The sequence below is a fragment of the Siniperca chuatsi genome, linkage group LG24 (assembly GCF_020085105.1).
Source record: "Siniperca chuatsi isolate FFG_IHB_CAS linkage group LG24, ASM2008510v1, whole genome shotgun sequence".
Classification (NCBI taxonomy): domain Eukaryota; kingdom Metazoa; phylum Chordata; class Actinopteri; order Centrarchiformes; family Sinipercidae; genus Siniperca; species Siniperca chuatsi.
The window spans coordinates 8087508-8103687 of record NC_058065.1 but is presented as its reverse complement, the minus strand read 5'-3'; the positions used below and the strand labels follow the sequence as shown (position 1 = coordinate 8103687).

The following is a 16180-nucleotide window of genomic DNA, read 5'->3' as shown; positions in this document are numbered from 1 at the left end:
AATAGCTTCGTCTGTCATTTTTCCTAGTTTCTACAATAGTATGTGAACGAAAATATTAACAGTCATTAACGCGCTGTGTTTGTGTCTGCCATGTGGGTTGTGGCGCATGTAATGGTCTACTCTTAATGCCGTGTCGGCGGGGCTTCATTAGAGGCAATCTGATTTAATTACGGAGCTCAGACTCCGCCCTAACCAGCTCCTCTCCGGTGCACGCTGGATTAGAAAAGGAGCGAGCCCCTGACGTTGGCAGTACCCAATCAGCGCTGTCAAAGCAAGTCGTTGACCGTGGCGATGTATGTGTTGTGTGGTAGATGCTACGAGCAAGGCTAGACAGGCAGTATGGCGGAGGAGGGTAGTGTGAGCGAGTTAGAGGGGCTTGAAAAACAATTACAGAGTTTGTTGAACCGTTTCTCAAGTGATGAATTGCGAGCCGATAGTAAACCGTTCTGCTCTGACTTTTGCAAGGTAAGGAGCCGTAGCTGAAGTTGTTGACAGGCTTGTTGTCGAAGATAGGAGCATATATGTTAGCCGACTCCCCTCCCCCAGAACTGGCCGTTGCACGGTTAGCATTAGCAGTTAGGCTCGTTAGCATCTAGCTAACGAGTCGTAGTCGCTCAAAAAACAAATATATTCCCGTAACGCCTTTTAAATGTTATGTCTGTTGACCCAGGATCAAATTCAGGTGACGTTATCGAAGCGTCCGAGTCAGTAAATCAGTCAATATTTTGACAATGGTTGTTCACTGTACAGCTAACAAGCTAACTCGGCTAATCGCTTCAACCAGCTGCCCAGCTAGCCAAGATTTTGTCTGCAAGTTAGCTTAGTTAGTACGCAGAATGTTTAACAAACCGACTGAACAACTTTTTGCACGTTTGCAACACGTTTGGTAGTCATTTAACTTGTAAGGGACTTATCTGACGTTAGCTAATCTCTCATTTAAGGTTGGCATGCCATTAGTAGCCAGCATTATCAAGCATTTGTCATAAAATCCAACTTCGAATATGGCTTAATCACCTGTCTCAATTCCCAACAGCAACAGGACATGTAGATGTACTGTCACTTTCAGTAATAGATTATGTATTTCTAGTATCACAAGATGTCCTCATGCCCTGAACTTTTCATAATGCTATAACGTTAGAAGAATAAAACCAGTCAGTAAATCTCATGGAAAAGTGCATTTAATATGTCATTTGTTGAGGATTCATGGTAAATCTTCGACGGTAACAGAAGAGAGTCATAAACAAGGTTCTAGCCTAATTACTAACATAGTAGTAATAGTCTGTTCTGCTGTTGACAAATCCAAGATATTAATTCTTATTTTGCTATTGGCATTTTAATTCAGGGTTTGATTTTGAATCAAATAAACTGCCAAACTGAAGTTGTGATGCTTCATAACTTGCTGAAGTTCAATTTAGTAGGGAACTAGTTGTACTGATTGGACAAAGGCCTGAGAACATCATTGTTGACAGTTAACATTCGCAGGATTCCAGTGGTGCACAAGAGTGTTGGAGTCTTGGATCTCCACCATTAGAGGGCAATATTGGCACGCAGCTTTTAGGCATTTGACAGCTCAGCTGTATGTATTGTGTAAAGCAGCACCAAGTGCCACATTTTGGTTGCATGCGGGTCCCTTACTTACGTAGTTTTTCATTGTGTACTGCAATAAACGTGTGTCTTAGGGGAAAGCTGCAGACAACTGCTCCAGACTAAATGTTTGCCACAGGTTTAAACTTAAATGATAAACTGTTAATTCTCCTTGTGATTTTGCCTTTTCTCCGTGCAGCTGGTGGAGGCGTATGCCTCTCACTGGCAGGTGCCGCTGCCTCAGCTCAGGATCCTTGAGATAGCTCTCTGCTACTTCACTCGAGCCTCCACCTTCTTCACATCAAACTGTGATCATGTTCTCCACACACTCAGTAGTCTGGCCTTGTAAGTACATAGACGTTCCTAAAGAGGTTGCTTTCAGTCTTTGTAGACTTGCGTATCTGCCACAGATTTTACTTACGGCTTTAACACAATGATAAATAAATAAAATGGAAGCAATTACACTTAAGTGCTGTGATTTAGAACTGTTTCCAAAAAGATGATCTCTTACTCTACTTGTGTTTGCTAAATAGTATTCCAAGTAGTACGGCAGCAGTGCTGTTGCAGTCACGCCCACTCAGTTTAGAAGTCAGGTGCAAGCAACATGTGGTTTTCAGTCACATCAATTATTGTTTCATAAACTTGCACTGCCAGACATGATCATGTAATTTGTGATAAGAATACACCTGTAAAGACAAATAGCTGAATTTGCCATAGGCGATAGCAGCACAATGTGCTACTGTCTTTCATATCTCAACTCCTCCTGCTACCATCTCTGAATCTCATCACTTTTAATGTCCAGAGCAAACCCAGTAACACCTTGTTTGAGAGCAAAGTTGAGATGTTTAAGGCGATATAATTTCTTGCAAACCACAATTACTGTGGCTGCATCTATGCAACTCTGAATGCTAGAGGCCACATACAGCTGCCACTAGCCCTTGGTTCATCTTCATGCCAGTTCAGTGATGTCTGTGAGAGCTTAAGTGTAGTTCACCTTAAAAGTTTTGAAACAGTTTCACCATTAAAGATTGTCAGGTTTATTTTTTAACACGCATAATGTGTTCTCCATAAATGTGATACACCTGCTTATTTTACTCGAATATGTTTTTTTACCTGTCTTACTCATCACTCATGCTAGCTAAAGTTAGTTAACCAGTACATCAGTTATAACCAAAAGCTAGTTGGCAGTAGGACTGTGACATGGGGCATTATTTAAATTTGTTGTTCTGAACAACAAGAAATCCATTTTTTGTGAAATACTTAAATTTATGCAGAAGCATCTCACATTTAGATTTCATTAAGAAAGAAAGACTGGATGTACCTTTTTAGTGCAGTGTTTGTTGTTTTGGTTCCTGCTTTGTTCAGTTTTGATTCACTGTCCAAGTTTCACATTGTAAATGAATGAACGCAACCCTTTATCGGCCCTTAGGGAACTGACCTTGAACAATGTACACTTGAAAAAGCACACACAAAACATCACACACCCCCAGGAAAAAACTTTAAAAATCAATTTCGTACAGAAAACAATAAGAATGTTCACATATACAATAAATAAAACTTATTTTTATATATTTGTTGACCCCCTCTGAAGTAGTCTTGTATATTTGGGGACAGTTGGTGGCAGCGTTTATGGAATTGAAAGTTGATTGTGTTCCTTGGCTCATGCAACTAAATTTGTGAGCCAGGAAAAACCCTGGCATGCTGCCAGCTGTTGACCCTACTCCGTCCCATCTGCCCCAGGGCTTCCCTCAGTTTCCCAATTAAATGCATTCCTCTGGCTCTTTATTACAATCAGTACATCCACACAAATAATTTAATTTCTGTGCTACTCAGATTTAAAGTTATAAAGTAGGTTTAAGCTGTTTAAAGTGTGAATTTGTAGATGGAAGCTAAACAATTTTGATCTGTTCACAGGAGTGTTTTTGAGTTGCTGCTGTTCTTTGACCAGAAGGACTTCCATCAGGAGCCCCTGAAACACTTTACTGTTACATTCCAGGTGAGAATGAAGTGCGGATTATCTTTCCTACAGAATGATGTATAGATGTTTTTAAAATAATTAATTAGAAACATAAGTTTTATGGCTTAATTTTATAGTTGTTTATTGTGTGCTATACCTCTCAAAAAAGTTGATTTAAAATTGTTAAGGAAAATTATTCAAATACAGGATGATGGGCTCTTGATATATTCATTGGAATACTAGCACTTTAAGACACTATTTATGTCCTCATGCTCTTTCAGGAATGTCTTTTGGCCCTTTCGAAGCATCAGAATGTTCATTTACTTCAGGTGGAGCGTTTGGTTCAGGGTGACGGGCCTTGGGCCAGCCCAACCTTACAGGCAATCCTCAGTGAGTCCAGTTTACCTCAGAGTGAAGGTAGGTAACATGGGTAGTATGCCCAACACTGATGTCATTACCTCTCTAGCTACTGACTACAGTAAATTAGTTGTTGCCTCAGAGTTGTCTCTCTTTGTGTACATTAATACCTGAATCAATTTATCTCACACTTTTCATGAAAGCTCCCTGCGAAGGTGAGTCTGTTAGCCACCACTCTATGCTTTGCATTTTACCATGTTTTGGTAAATAAAACTCCAGTTATTGTTGCCTGTTGGCACAGTAAATATTATTGAAAAGTTAGTGTTCAAATTTGTTCAGCATAGTGTCCAGTACTTATCTAGAAAATATATAATTTCCTATGTAAAATCTTGAGGTAAAATCTTTTATGTCTCATGTTGAGGCATAAACCAAAAAGTTTCCAATATGTAGCTGAATTGGATTCCTGCTCCTCCAAAGCACATTATGAATTGTTAATGTAGTTTATCTGAATACCTTTGCTTTAAAAAAAATGTTCTCAATGATTGTGCCTTGTGATTCCTGCTAATCTCTGAAGCATTAACAGTAAGTAAACTAAAACCATGTGTATCTCTCTTCTGGCTTGACTATTCCTCAGTGGATGGGTGCATCAGTTCTGAGCTGCCGGTGTTCTTTGAGCTTCGGGTGCACTACCTCTTATCTTGTGAGCGGGTCAGTGAGGCTATGGCCCTGGCTAAGTGTTGTGCTTGGCATCCCACAGCAGGACAACACTTGTTCTTCCTCCAGGTCTACCTCACGTGGCTTTCAAAAACTTCACAGCATGACAGCCTACACAAAGAGGTGGGTGTTGTATGCTCAAGACTGTCTTTCAGTTAAATGGTGAGAATTTTTGCTTCAGTCTGTTTTACACAGTTACTTAGTTACAACACAACTATATTTATACCTATTGTGTTGTGGAGAACTATCTATTGGGCTAAACAGATTTTTTCATTGTCCTTTGTTTTTCAGGTGGCTGACCTTAATGGTAAAGATGCAATTCACATCATCTGTAGTTTGGAGTGTGAGGAAAAGGATGAGTTGCTACTAGCCCTCAGCAGAGCCTTCCTCTCCCAGCAGCTCCGCAGGGGAGACATGTACTACTTGTGGTAAGTAAACTTAAATGTGATGCTAATATAGTCAGTTTATAACACCAACTGAGGCCTAATGACGTTCCTAATTTCTACAAAAATCGTTGCAGCCAAGTTATACATTTATTTACTCCCCATTAAAGGAAGCATTAAAAAAACATTTTTAACTCTGTTCTTTGCAGTGACCTTGTCTTCGTATGGAGTAAACTTCATAGTCGGTTGAATACATCCAAGCAAGCTCTACTTGAGGAGAGTCATCAACTGATGCTGTCTGCCACCAATGTCAACTCGATCTTCCCATTCATCAGAGCCATACTGCAAGAAGTGAGAAATTCAAACTGCAGTGTATTTTTAGAAGATCGTATTTTTTTAAATTTGAGTAGATTTGTTAAGATTTGTCAATTTCTATGTGTATTGAATTGAATATTTAGCAAGTCTGTATCTCACTAGCTGGGTGAAGATGGTATCCAGTTCTGCGTGGAGCTTTGTGCTAATGCCCTGGAGTCTTGCCTTCCCTGTGATGTCATCACCAAGTCCCTAATCTACAAAACCATTGCTGGCCTGCTACCCAATGACCTGGAGGTTTGCCGGGCATGTGCTCTTCTTGTCTTCTTCTTGGAACGCACTGTTGAGGCCTACAAGATGGTGTACCTTCTTTACATGCATCCTGATCAGGAGTACCATGTGGAGTACAGCCCCATCAGAAATCATGTTCGCTTCGAAACCCTACAGGTAGAGAACCTTTTTAACAAATCATGACAGAGAGAAGAATAGTTTAGGATTCTCAGTCAGTCCACATGAGCATTACAGAATTGGTACATGACATTGTTGCTTGCTGTTTTTCCATGTTGTAGTACCACAACATTTTCTTTCTATCTCTCCTCAGATCTTGAAGAAGGACCTGTATTTTGACCCAGAGTTTTGGAACCTCATTGCTTTGCGGACCAACTGTTTGAAGCTGATGAGTGAGAAGGTGGTTAGCGCTGCCCTCGAAGAAATCATGGAGGACAGATGGATCCTTAACTATTGCACCAAAGAACCTGCTCTCCAATCAAGCACATCAGTATGTCAAAAAGAAAGTAAAGGGTCACTTCAGGCTGCAGTTAAGAAGCGGCACCATAAAAAGGACAGACATCATAAAGAGGATACTGACACTGCATCCAAAAGATTAAAGGTGGGCCCTGGCAAAACACGGCTAAATGTTGACAACACTGTAAAGAAGAAAGGCAAGGACGCATCATCTGAACCTTTGAGGCGTTCATTTTGGCAGCTAGACAGACTACAGGACAATTTAGCCGTTGGGTATGGAGAACTTAGACGCACTACACGACTCTCCGAGAAGAACCCACCAAAACGGAGGATTAGGAGACCCAAGTGGCTTCTGGAAGACTCAGGAACTCTTGAAGAAAATAATGTTTCTCCGAAGATCAAAAAGCATGGGTTGAAACATCAACAGCACCATCGATCCTCTGTCGTAAAGAGGTCTGAAACTGATCAGATCAAGAACAATGCAAAACACAAACCTTCAGTAAACTCTCATTTAATGGCAAGGGAAAACAACAGCAAGCACCAGAAAGGATTTTCTTTGAACCCTCCACAAGTAATTCTTGAGCTCTCCCTACCAGACAATGAACTGATGGGTACGTTTATTGAGGACACTTGCAACAGACAGAGAGGGTTCCCTCAAGTGCTTCTTTACAAACCTACAGTGAAGCTTCCTGCCACATCACAACCTGTGAAGACTGTACATCGCAAAGAGGTGATTCTTAGAGCGCGGGATGCAACTATGTTTGTACAACAGTTGCACTGTTATGCTCGGCGGCAGAAAGGGAAAGGAAATGGGTCGAATATTCAAGGCTCAGTATCAACAATCACACGCTCCTCAGTGCAAGTAAGTCCTCCAAAAGATCCACATAGAGAGCTCTGTGAAAAGCCTGCTGCTGAGATGAAAGGTGGAATTGCCTCTCTGACACCAACAGCAGCTGAAGTGACAGAATCCCCAATTGTAGAAAAAGTTCTTGAAGCTCAAAGCACAGGAAAAGTCTCGCAAACCCTCACATCAACAAGAGAGCTCCCTGAAAAGCCTGCTGCTGAGATGAAAGCTAACAATGCGTCACAGACCTCAGCAGCTACTGAAGTGACAGAAGCCCCAATGTTAGATAAGGTTCTGCAAGCTCAAACCATAGCTTCGGCAAGAGAGCTCTGTGAAGAGTCTGCTGTTGAGATGAAAGTCACTATTGCTTCACAAACCCCTAAAGCGGCTCAATCCCCAGGTTTAGATAAGGTCTCTAAAGCTCAAACTGTAAAAGACACTTCAAAAACCACAACTTCAGCAGAGGTTTCGCAGACCTCAACTGTAGACAACAATCAGATGGTAGATACTGATGAAATCCCTCCAGTCTCCAATACGGCCAACATTTCAATCAATGGAGCTGCTGATCCCATGCCCTCACAGTCTCAAGATGTTGTTCTTAGAGATGGGAAACAAGTTTCCGAGGTAGATGTCACCGACGTTTCACCCAAACTCTCAAAGCGACATGTGCCTTGTGAAAATGGACACAATGACACTGGAGGAACAATGGTCACTCTAAGTAAAACAGAGGTTACTTATACACCTACGGATCAGGACGGTATAAATGACATATCTGCTCTGACATTAGTAACGGAAGTGGTTACTGAACTTGCACCTGAGGCACTTGCTCGAGATCTGGAGCATCACAAACAGCCAGCTCCAGAGCACAGTGCCTCCAAATCACGTACTACCTCCAGCTGCTCTGTACCAGAACTGGGGGCCTCTGCAGTTACTGATGTGCAAGGGAAGAAAGCGGGAAGTCAGGATATTACTCCAGAATCACCTGAGAACAGTGAACCGATGGAAACACCACCGGAAACAGAGGAATCCAAGTTGGAGTACTGTTGTACCTTCTGTAGCAAGGTCTTTAAGGGAAGTCGTGTCGTAGCACATGCCATGTTCCATTATCGTAAAGACGAATGCATGTTCTGTGGGACGATGTTCAAAGATGACCTCTTGGCCATGATGCACCTGTCTGATCATATTGAGAAGCTGAAGAGGAGCAAAGAGTCAGCTGGTAACAACGCCCAAGAAAACTGGGACTCTGAGACCAAAGATATCTCCACACCTAAGACCTCTGCCAAAGCTAAGTCCACAAACATGTCTTCTGGGCGCCGTAGTAGTGGGAGACAGAGAAAATCTGCTGTTTGTCCTAAATCAATAAGCCTTCCAGATTCAACCCCATCCGCATCCAGAAAGTTAAGATCCAATGACAAGCCAGTGGATGGTCCATCTTTACAAGGAAAGAAAGAAAACACGTCAAAGCACCTTAATAGTAAAACGCCTGTTCATAAGGTAAATGGGCATATTGGCAAAAAGAGAGAGCTTGATGAACTGAAAAACGACAACTTAAACTCGAAAGCTAAGCAGCCACTTACACAGCAGGAGATCTCTCAAGAAAGAACAAGTTATGAAGCTGAGAATCCCAGGTTGCAAGAAAACCAAGATATAGAGATGGATTCCTCTGCAACATCGGCTCAGGTAGACAAAGAGTTTGGCCGTTCCACTGAAGGTAGTATGAAGGAGACTGAATCTCTGCAGGTCCTGAAGACAGCCACAAAACAAGATGGGAAAGTTGTTGAAGAGAAAAATGTGGAGCCACAAGAGAAAGTTTGCTGTCCTGTGGATGGTTGCGCTTGGTTTACAGACCTGTCAAAAAACCGTGTATCACTCCTATACCATGCTCTCGAAGATCACTATGGTGAGGTCAAACCTTTAGAACTGGCGTTCCATGTCGGAAACAGCAGATGTAGTGTTTGCATGAGGGTTTTGTGGAGTTTTAAACATTTTCAGCACCATGTTGAAAGACACAGACTCGCTCCTCGGCATCCTTGCCCTCATCAGGGTTGTACTGCAAGGTTCAAAACCGGAATGGAAATGAGACGCCATGCCAGAAGGCACAGTCCGCTGCAGGCAGTGTGCTGCCACCCTGGTTGTTCTCAACTATTTATTTGTCTCTGGGCACTGAACCTTCATGAACGAGAACACTATGCTTCCAAACCCAGTAAACCAGACAAGAACACAAATGAGCAAACAGGTGACAAGCATAATAACACGCCGGTTGGGAAGAAACAACTGGATCATGAGCCACAGGATGAAACTGCTACCACTACTGTAAATAAGACTGTGAGTGTAAAGGCTGCTCGTAAGTCAAGAGAACAAGCTACATGTAACTCATCCACAGGAAAACATGTTAAGGCTCCTCCTCCCACCACAGAGGAGCACAGAGCATCTCTGTTGAAGCAGGAGTTGAAAGAGAGCAGTGAGACAAAGGATTCACATGTCTTGAAGAATCTTTCTAACAAGGACGCCTCGGCACAGCCCACTGTCCCTAATCTGAGAATAAGGCAAATGTTAAGAAAGGTTAAAGTAACAAATACAACCCTGGCAGCTCCCAAAACTCACAAAGTCATCTCATCATCATTGTTGAAACACAATATCAAAGTGAGGCATAAGTTAAAGAAAAAGCAGGTCAAAGTAAACACAAAAGGTCTTAAAAGAGGGCGTCCTCCTAAGTCAAAGGAAGCTGTGTATGATGAAAACACTACTGGTCAAAACAATGAAACTGTCAAAGAAAAAGCGCCTCTGCAGAAGGATCAGAAGAGCCCTGCTCAGCTTGCAAGCCCCTCTAAAGCTGCAGAGACCTCAAATGTGAACGAGTTAAAAGAAGGAAAAAGTCGGCAGGTCCAAGATGCAGTCAAAACTACAGAAACATCAAAGACAAAATCAAAGAAATCAATCAGCAAGCAGTTTCAGAAGAATCATGTTAAACAAAAGGGGGTCTCACATAATACAGCTATGGTGACAGATAACAGTTTAAATCAATCAATCACCACCACCTCAGCAGATAAAACACAAAAGTTAACCACTGACAAAATGAAGAAACTGCATAAAGCAAAAAAACGCTCCGCTCCTACAGAAAACGGTAGTCAAACTGCTTCTTCAGACTCAAGCAAGTCAAAGAAGCACAAGGTTACAAATAGCAAAGCCGACACAGAGATTGTCAAGAAAACATTTCCTCTCAAAGAACCACAGTCCGCCTCGAAAAAACCTGCCAAGTCAAAATCTGTTGTCCCACAGGTTGAGGCCAAAGCAGCAGCAGTAGAAGGTTCTGCTGATGAGGAAGGAAAAGCAAAGGCAGAAAACACAGACTCAACACAAAACAGCTCTGGTAATTCTGTGTCTGCTGTCCCAGCTAACAGTTTAAATAGGATAACTGCACCACCCATCACCTCAGGAGAGAAAACACAGAAGGTAACAACAGAAGAAAAGTTAAAGAAATCACTCATTGTGAAAAAAGAAGGAAAGAAAAATAACGCTGCTTCTTCAGACTCAGGCAAGAAAAATAAGAAGCACAAAGATATTAATAAAAAAGGGGACAAAAAAACGGTCAAGGAAAGACGGCCATGCAAAGATGCTAGCAAGACTGCTTTGAAAAAGACAGCCAAGTCAAAATCTGTAGACAAACAGGTTGAGGCTAAAGCAGCAGCAGAGAGCTCTCCTGATGTGGAAGGAAAAGCAAAAGAAGAAACATCAGGTGCAACACTGGACACCTCCGGTTCCTCCATCCCTAGCAGCTTAAATGAAATTACTTCTCCACCCACTGCCACTGAAGAGAACACACAGAAGGTAACAAAAAAGGTCAAATCAAAGAAATCTCATGTCACGAAAAACTCAGACCCCGACAAAGCAAATAAGCGCAAGGATATTTATAAAGGTGACGAAAAGACTGTCAAGAAAAAATGCAAAGATCAGGGTGGTCCATCAGCATGTAAGAAGCGTGCAAAGTCAAAAACTGAAGTCCAACCGCTCACCGAGGTCAAAGCAGAGGTAGTGGAGAGCTCTGTAGTTGAGGAGGGAAAAACTTTAGCGGAAACACCGCAATCCACAATTAGGCGCCCTGGTTACTCTGTAATAATGAATGGACAACCGGCACGTGAGGATGTAAAATCTACGGTGTGTAAGGACACTCTTGCAGAGTATGGTAAGAGGCCATACATGCGTCTGCCACCTACAGCATATCTGGATGAGAAGTACATCACCATGCCAAAACGGAGGAAGGAGATGTCGGTTTTCCCGTCTTTTCAGAGAAGCCCCCCTCTCCAGCAGGCAAAGGTTACAACAGCTCTGCAGAGACAACGGTGTGCCAACTGTTTTGCTACTTTCAACAGTGCTGAGGATCTGCAGAGTCATCTCCAACTGCATAAGTGCTCAAACCTCTTTGGATTTGACTCTGATGACGAGGGTGAGTTTCATAATTGAAATCTAAAGAAAGTTTAAGTGTCAATGCAGCATGCTTGGACATTGAAAATGCTGTATCGGTTCGAATAGCCAGTAGCCCTGTTGAGAAGGTTTATGCTTTAAGGTACGTGATATCAGGCAAAAAAAAAAAAATCAAGAACAAAGAGCACCCGCACACTGAATAGATGCTCACAAAAAGACTATTAAGTACAATTAGGACATTTGAAAATAATGTTGTCATCAAGAAGTATTCAACATGTGACTGAGAATGTCCATATATAGACTTCACCTGATTCAACCCAGCTGTGAATCCCAGGTCGAGCCAGTCAATTACATCAATATGTACATATCAAATTATATACAATATAAAAACCTGAGATATCAATTCCATATCAATCACTGGAGTGCACTCAAATGCTTAACTCCCAGAAAAGGTCACCCTGAATTAGGGTTACAGTGGTATGAGAATTTCATGGTACGATAACGGTCACAGAAAATATCACGGTTTCACGGTATTACACAATTATTATTGTGTTCAGTTAAAATGACCCTTTTAAAAGGAATAAAAACAGAAGGGTTTCTTTGGTTGAACAAACCCTTTATTATAATTTCACTATATACTATGTCCTGACGGACATGAAACGTGATATAAACTTGAAAGATATATTTTTTTAATAACACTAATACGGTAGAATTCAATACCATAGATAAGCAAATGTACATGGTATGAATGCCAATTTTCATACCACGGTATACCACTGCAACCCTAATCTGAATATAGTGATGAAATATAATTATTATAGGAGGCAACATCTTATTATGAACTTTGGGATGTTCATCTAAGAAGATTGGAATTGGGTTAGTTGTACTTAATAATAAATCGTCATTTATGAGCATCTGTTCAGTGTGCGGGCACTGTTATATCTGTTAAGTTTCCCAGAGATATTATTAGTCCAAGGATACGATAGTCCTCATCCTGTAAAGTGAAACATGAAACATTGACACACAGCATAAATCCCACATTTGGTGTAGCTTGTTTCTCTGTCACATACTCATACTCTGTCTCAAATTCTTTCATGTGTTTTTTTTTTTTTTTTTTTTTTTTTTTTCCTGTTTCAGGCAACAGTTGAACATGTCTAATTAAGTCAAAGTGATTTGACATTTTGGATGCATAATAGACGGAACTGTGGACCTGCATGGAGCCCCTGGATGGATCATACCTCACCAGATCAGTGCTCTCTGGATGACTTGTTCATTACTGTGGGCAACGAGTCGTGCATATGGAGACTGAGAACTGAAAGGGTTACCTGACTTTTGCTGCAGCATGTGCCTGTAACGTAAGGCCCGGGAGCGGCCAGAACACGTGAACTAGCCAATCAAAGTGAACTGACTCCCGTTCAGACTGTTAGCAGAACAGCTAGTACTGAAGTGCCTGCTCTGGAACCGTCGTGCTGTTGCCAGATGCTTCACCTGGTATGGAGATTAAGCATTGTGGCTTAAAGGGACAGTTCACCCCAAAATCAAAAATACATATTTTTCCTTCTTAGCGTAAAAAAAAAAATATTTGAAAGACTCTTTCCAGAAATCATGACCTGGTGACTCAAGATAATCCACAGACTTGGCTGTGAGCAGTTTGATGCATTTATATCAAACTGCTCACAACAAGATCTCAGTTCCAAAACTCGGCAACTCACACCAAAACAATCTAGATGGATAAATAGCCCTACAGGTAAGAGGAAAAATATGTATTTTTGGTTTTGGGGTGAACTGTCCCTTTTTTAAAGACTGGACTCTTGAAAGCTGTGGGGGGGGAAACTGACGCAAGAAGACAAGGCTGCTCCTGCTATCACTAGGATACATATTTTTCACATCAGTAAGCCATATAATGCTATTGTTTGCTTTTTGCACTCTTCTCATAAGATTTCTCAGTCAATTTCTTTCTGCTTAAAGTGATGGGGATTGTACAATGAATGAAGCGTCTAAAAACTCATGCTATTTTAACATCTTAACATTACATATAATTTAGACTGAGTCTAAACTTTGAAAAGCTGTAAGATTGCTGTATCATCTTTGGGAAATTTGTATGTATAATTCTTTAAATACTAATTATTTCTTACACAAAGGGTTGATTAGGCCTGTGCTTGTCCTCACCATGAGTAACCAGTAGGGGTCAGTGTGCACCAATCTCAATCTCTTCGTCATGTTAACAGATTTATTTTTTCCTCTTGCAAAACATAAAATAGTGTTTGCTCTTTTTGCAAAAGAAGGATTTCTACATACAAAGCTGCTCCACTGTATTGTACTGTGTACAGAGTCAAGAAGTGGCTTCACTTCCAATCACATCCATCAAGCTGTATTTCCTTTAGCAATAACAAACAACAAAATGTGCCAGTATCCCACTAATGTTTTCTGTCACTGATCATGTTCTGTCTGTTATTCGCTGTCAGTGGAGCAGCTGACATTCTGGCTTATATTTTATCACTTAAACATGGATTTTTCAATTTTATCTTTACTGAACTGTCAAAGACTGTGATTTCTCTTTTAAGATGACTGTTCTCTTTTAGGATTCCCTTCAAAGAGAAACGGATCGTAGTAAACTATAACAGTTTAAAGTGTTACCGGGAGGCGGCACCAGTCTTTAATTAGCAGCAGCAGGTTATATTTATTTATGTTTTATTTTCTATCTTTTGTAAATATTTGAAGAGTTTCAATGGCTTATTATATAAGGGGGTGTTGAAGCCGGGTTTATATTTTGTTCCTGAAGAAAAAAATAAAACAATTCAAATTGCATCTATTCTGTTGGCCTTATAATGGTATCTAATACACCAGAGAAATGTTTTTTTTTTTTTCATCAGAAGAATGAGCAGTTTATTCCAAAAGTCCACTGGCATCAGATCAGACACAACCGTGTTGGACGGGGGGCTGCAGAGGAAGAGAAAATATTACATTGTGTTCCAAGTAGACTGATCACTCACAAGATAAAGCTTCACCTTTGCCAACCTTTGGCCTGTGTCATCTTACAAATATTAAAGTATGCAATCCAACATGTGAAAGTACTTCAAAAGGTAAAACCAAGGAGGGGAACCCAATTGTTTTTTTAGAGGTCATTAAAAAAAGTCATTAACTGTCAGCTCCTGCAGCCCTTTGCACCAGAGTCTTTTCTTTTTAAATACTTAAAAACTGTGAGGGTAGTGAAAATCAGAGGGCTGAAAATGTAGCAAATCTCCTTCATTATCTGGATTGAAACAGGCTGCCAGTCTGAAGTTAAAGTCCCACTTCACTCAAAAATGTGTTTAGTTTTTTCTTACTTACCTTCACTGTGCAGAGTTTGAAGATTAGAAGTAGATAATGACAAGATTTTTTGCATCAACCAACTTCAGCACTACACAGCTGCACTCAGGAACTGGATTTCCACCAACTGTAGCCTCAGGCTCAGGCTCACTGCCTGAAACTTCGTGGACATTTGGACATTTCAGGGTCATTTTCTGGCAACATGAGCAAAATGTCTAGCATTATGTAGCATTACTTTATAATAAATCCTATTTCTGTCATTGTCAGTAGAGCAGCCAAAGTGGATATTAACCCTGCTGAGTCAGTCAGTTGTATAATTTCTTGATTTGGCACAGTTGTTCACACATTTTGTACAAAAATAGTCAGAAATTAAATATATATTAGGTAGCTGAGGCTTTCTAAGGCTGATGACAGTAATTACCACTCAGCCATTAATTACTGTAATCAGCTAATGATGCAGACAGACAAGTGTTGAGGCAGTTAGAAAGGCAGACGGTCACAAGGTCCAGACAGAAAGGCGATCTCTTTGTTTTCCATCTAAGTCAATATTGTTTATTGTGGTAGACACAGACAAAGGGAGAGAGAGACTGCTGAAGAGGAGGTAGAGAAGAAATGGGAGACCACAGGAAGAGTCAAGTTCCCACCCATAGGTGTATGTGTGTGTGCTGGGGGGTGGAGGTACTTTTCTTTGGGCTTGTCATTTGAAACATGAGTAACGTAACGTGCATTTCTCATCCTCCAATTACCAAAGAGTTAACATAACATACAATAGTTTTTTTTTTAAAGGAGCAGTCACAAATTTCATTTTATGTAAAACTCATTTTATGTATAATTATTGTATTATAGGCTATGTTTTATGTTTATGGAAATGTGGCGGGATAATAATGACATGCAGCGGAGTTACATTCTACAATAACACACATAATAGGCTACATGTAATGGGTTTGAGTGTTTGAGTGTTTTTATGCAAAAGACAACATAAAATGAAAGGCATGTAGTAGGCTATTCTCCACCAAAATTAACATACTTGCCAACAGACTAGGGTGATCTGATTTACAGAAAATATAGCCTTACCAAACAGTTAAAGGAGACTGTAACTTTTTGGGGGATGGGCTAATGCATTGTTTCTCTTTCAAATGAGAAGTTGAATTCATAGGCAACAAAGTACACCTTTTCTCAATTCAAAACATTCAGGGGTTTTGTCGCTACATACTTAGTTGGTCTGGTATGACCGTAGCGACCTTAGCTAAATGCTAAACAGTAGTTCTCTATACAGTCACGGATGTATACAGTAGTTTAGCATTTAGCATTATCTCATAACTGTCACTTGTAGCCCATAGTGACAGGCATTTAGCAAAAGTTACATAGTGTCGCTTTAAATGACTAAATAAAATGTGACATTTTGTTATTTTTTTAAATACTGTGACAATTTCACAGAGTTTGGTTAGTGGCTAGTCAAAAGTTTCCTGCGTGGGTTGAGTTCTGCGGGGGCAATTTAAATTTACTTCACTCAACGCAGCATTTAATTTTTTTGAGTTTAACATGATAAACTAA

General features: G+C 40.7%; 1 protein-coding gene across 1 annotated transcript; it reads left to right on the top strand.

Annotated features, from left to right (window-relative positions):
- Positions 1-254: 254 nt before the first annotated feature.
- On the top strand, positions 255-14125 carry LOC122872425. The gene is made up of 10 exons (XM_044188642.1): positions 255-465; positions 1784-1929; positions 3499-3580; positions 3823-3958; positions 4533-4735; positions 4904-5040; positions 5205-5346; positions 5473-5754; positions 5909-11339; positions 12455-14125. Exons 1-10 carry the CDS (start codon positions 340-342, stop codon positions 12463-12465), a joined length of 6696 nt encoding a protein of 2231 aa, XP_044044577.1. The 5' UTR covers positions 255-339; the 3' UTR covers positions 12466-14125.
- Positions 14126-16180: the final 2055 nt, after the last annotated feature.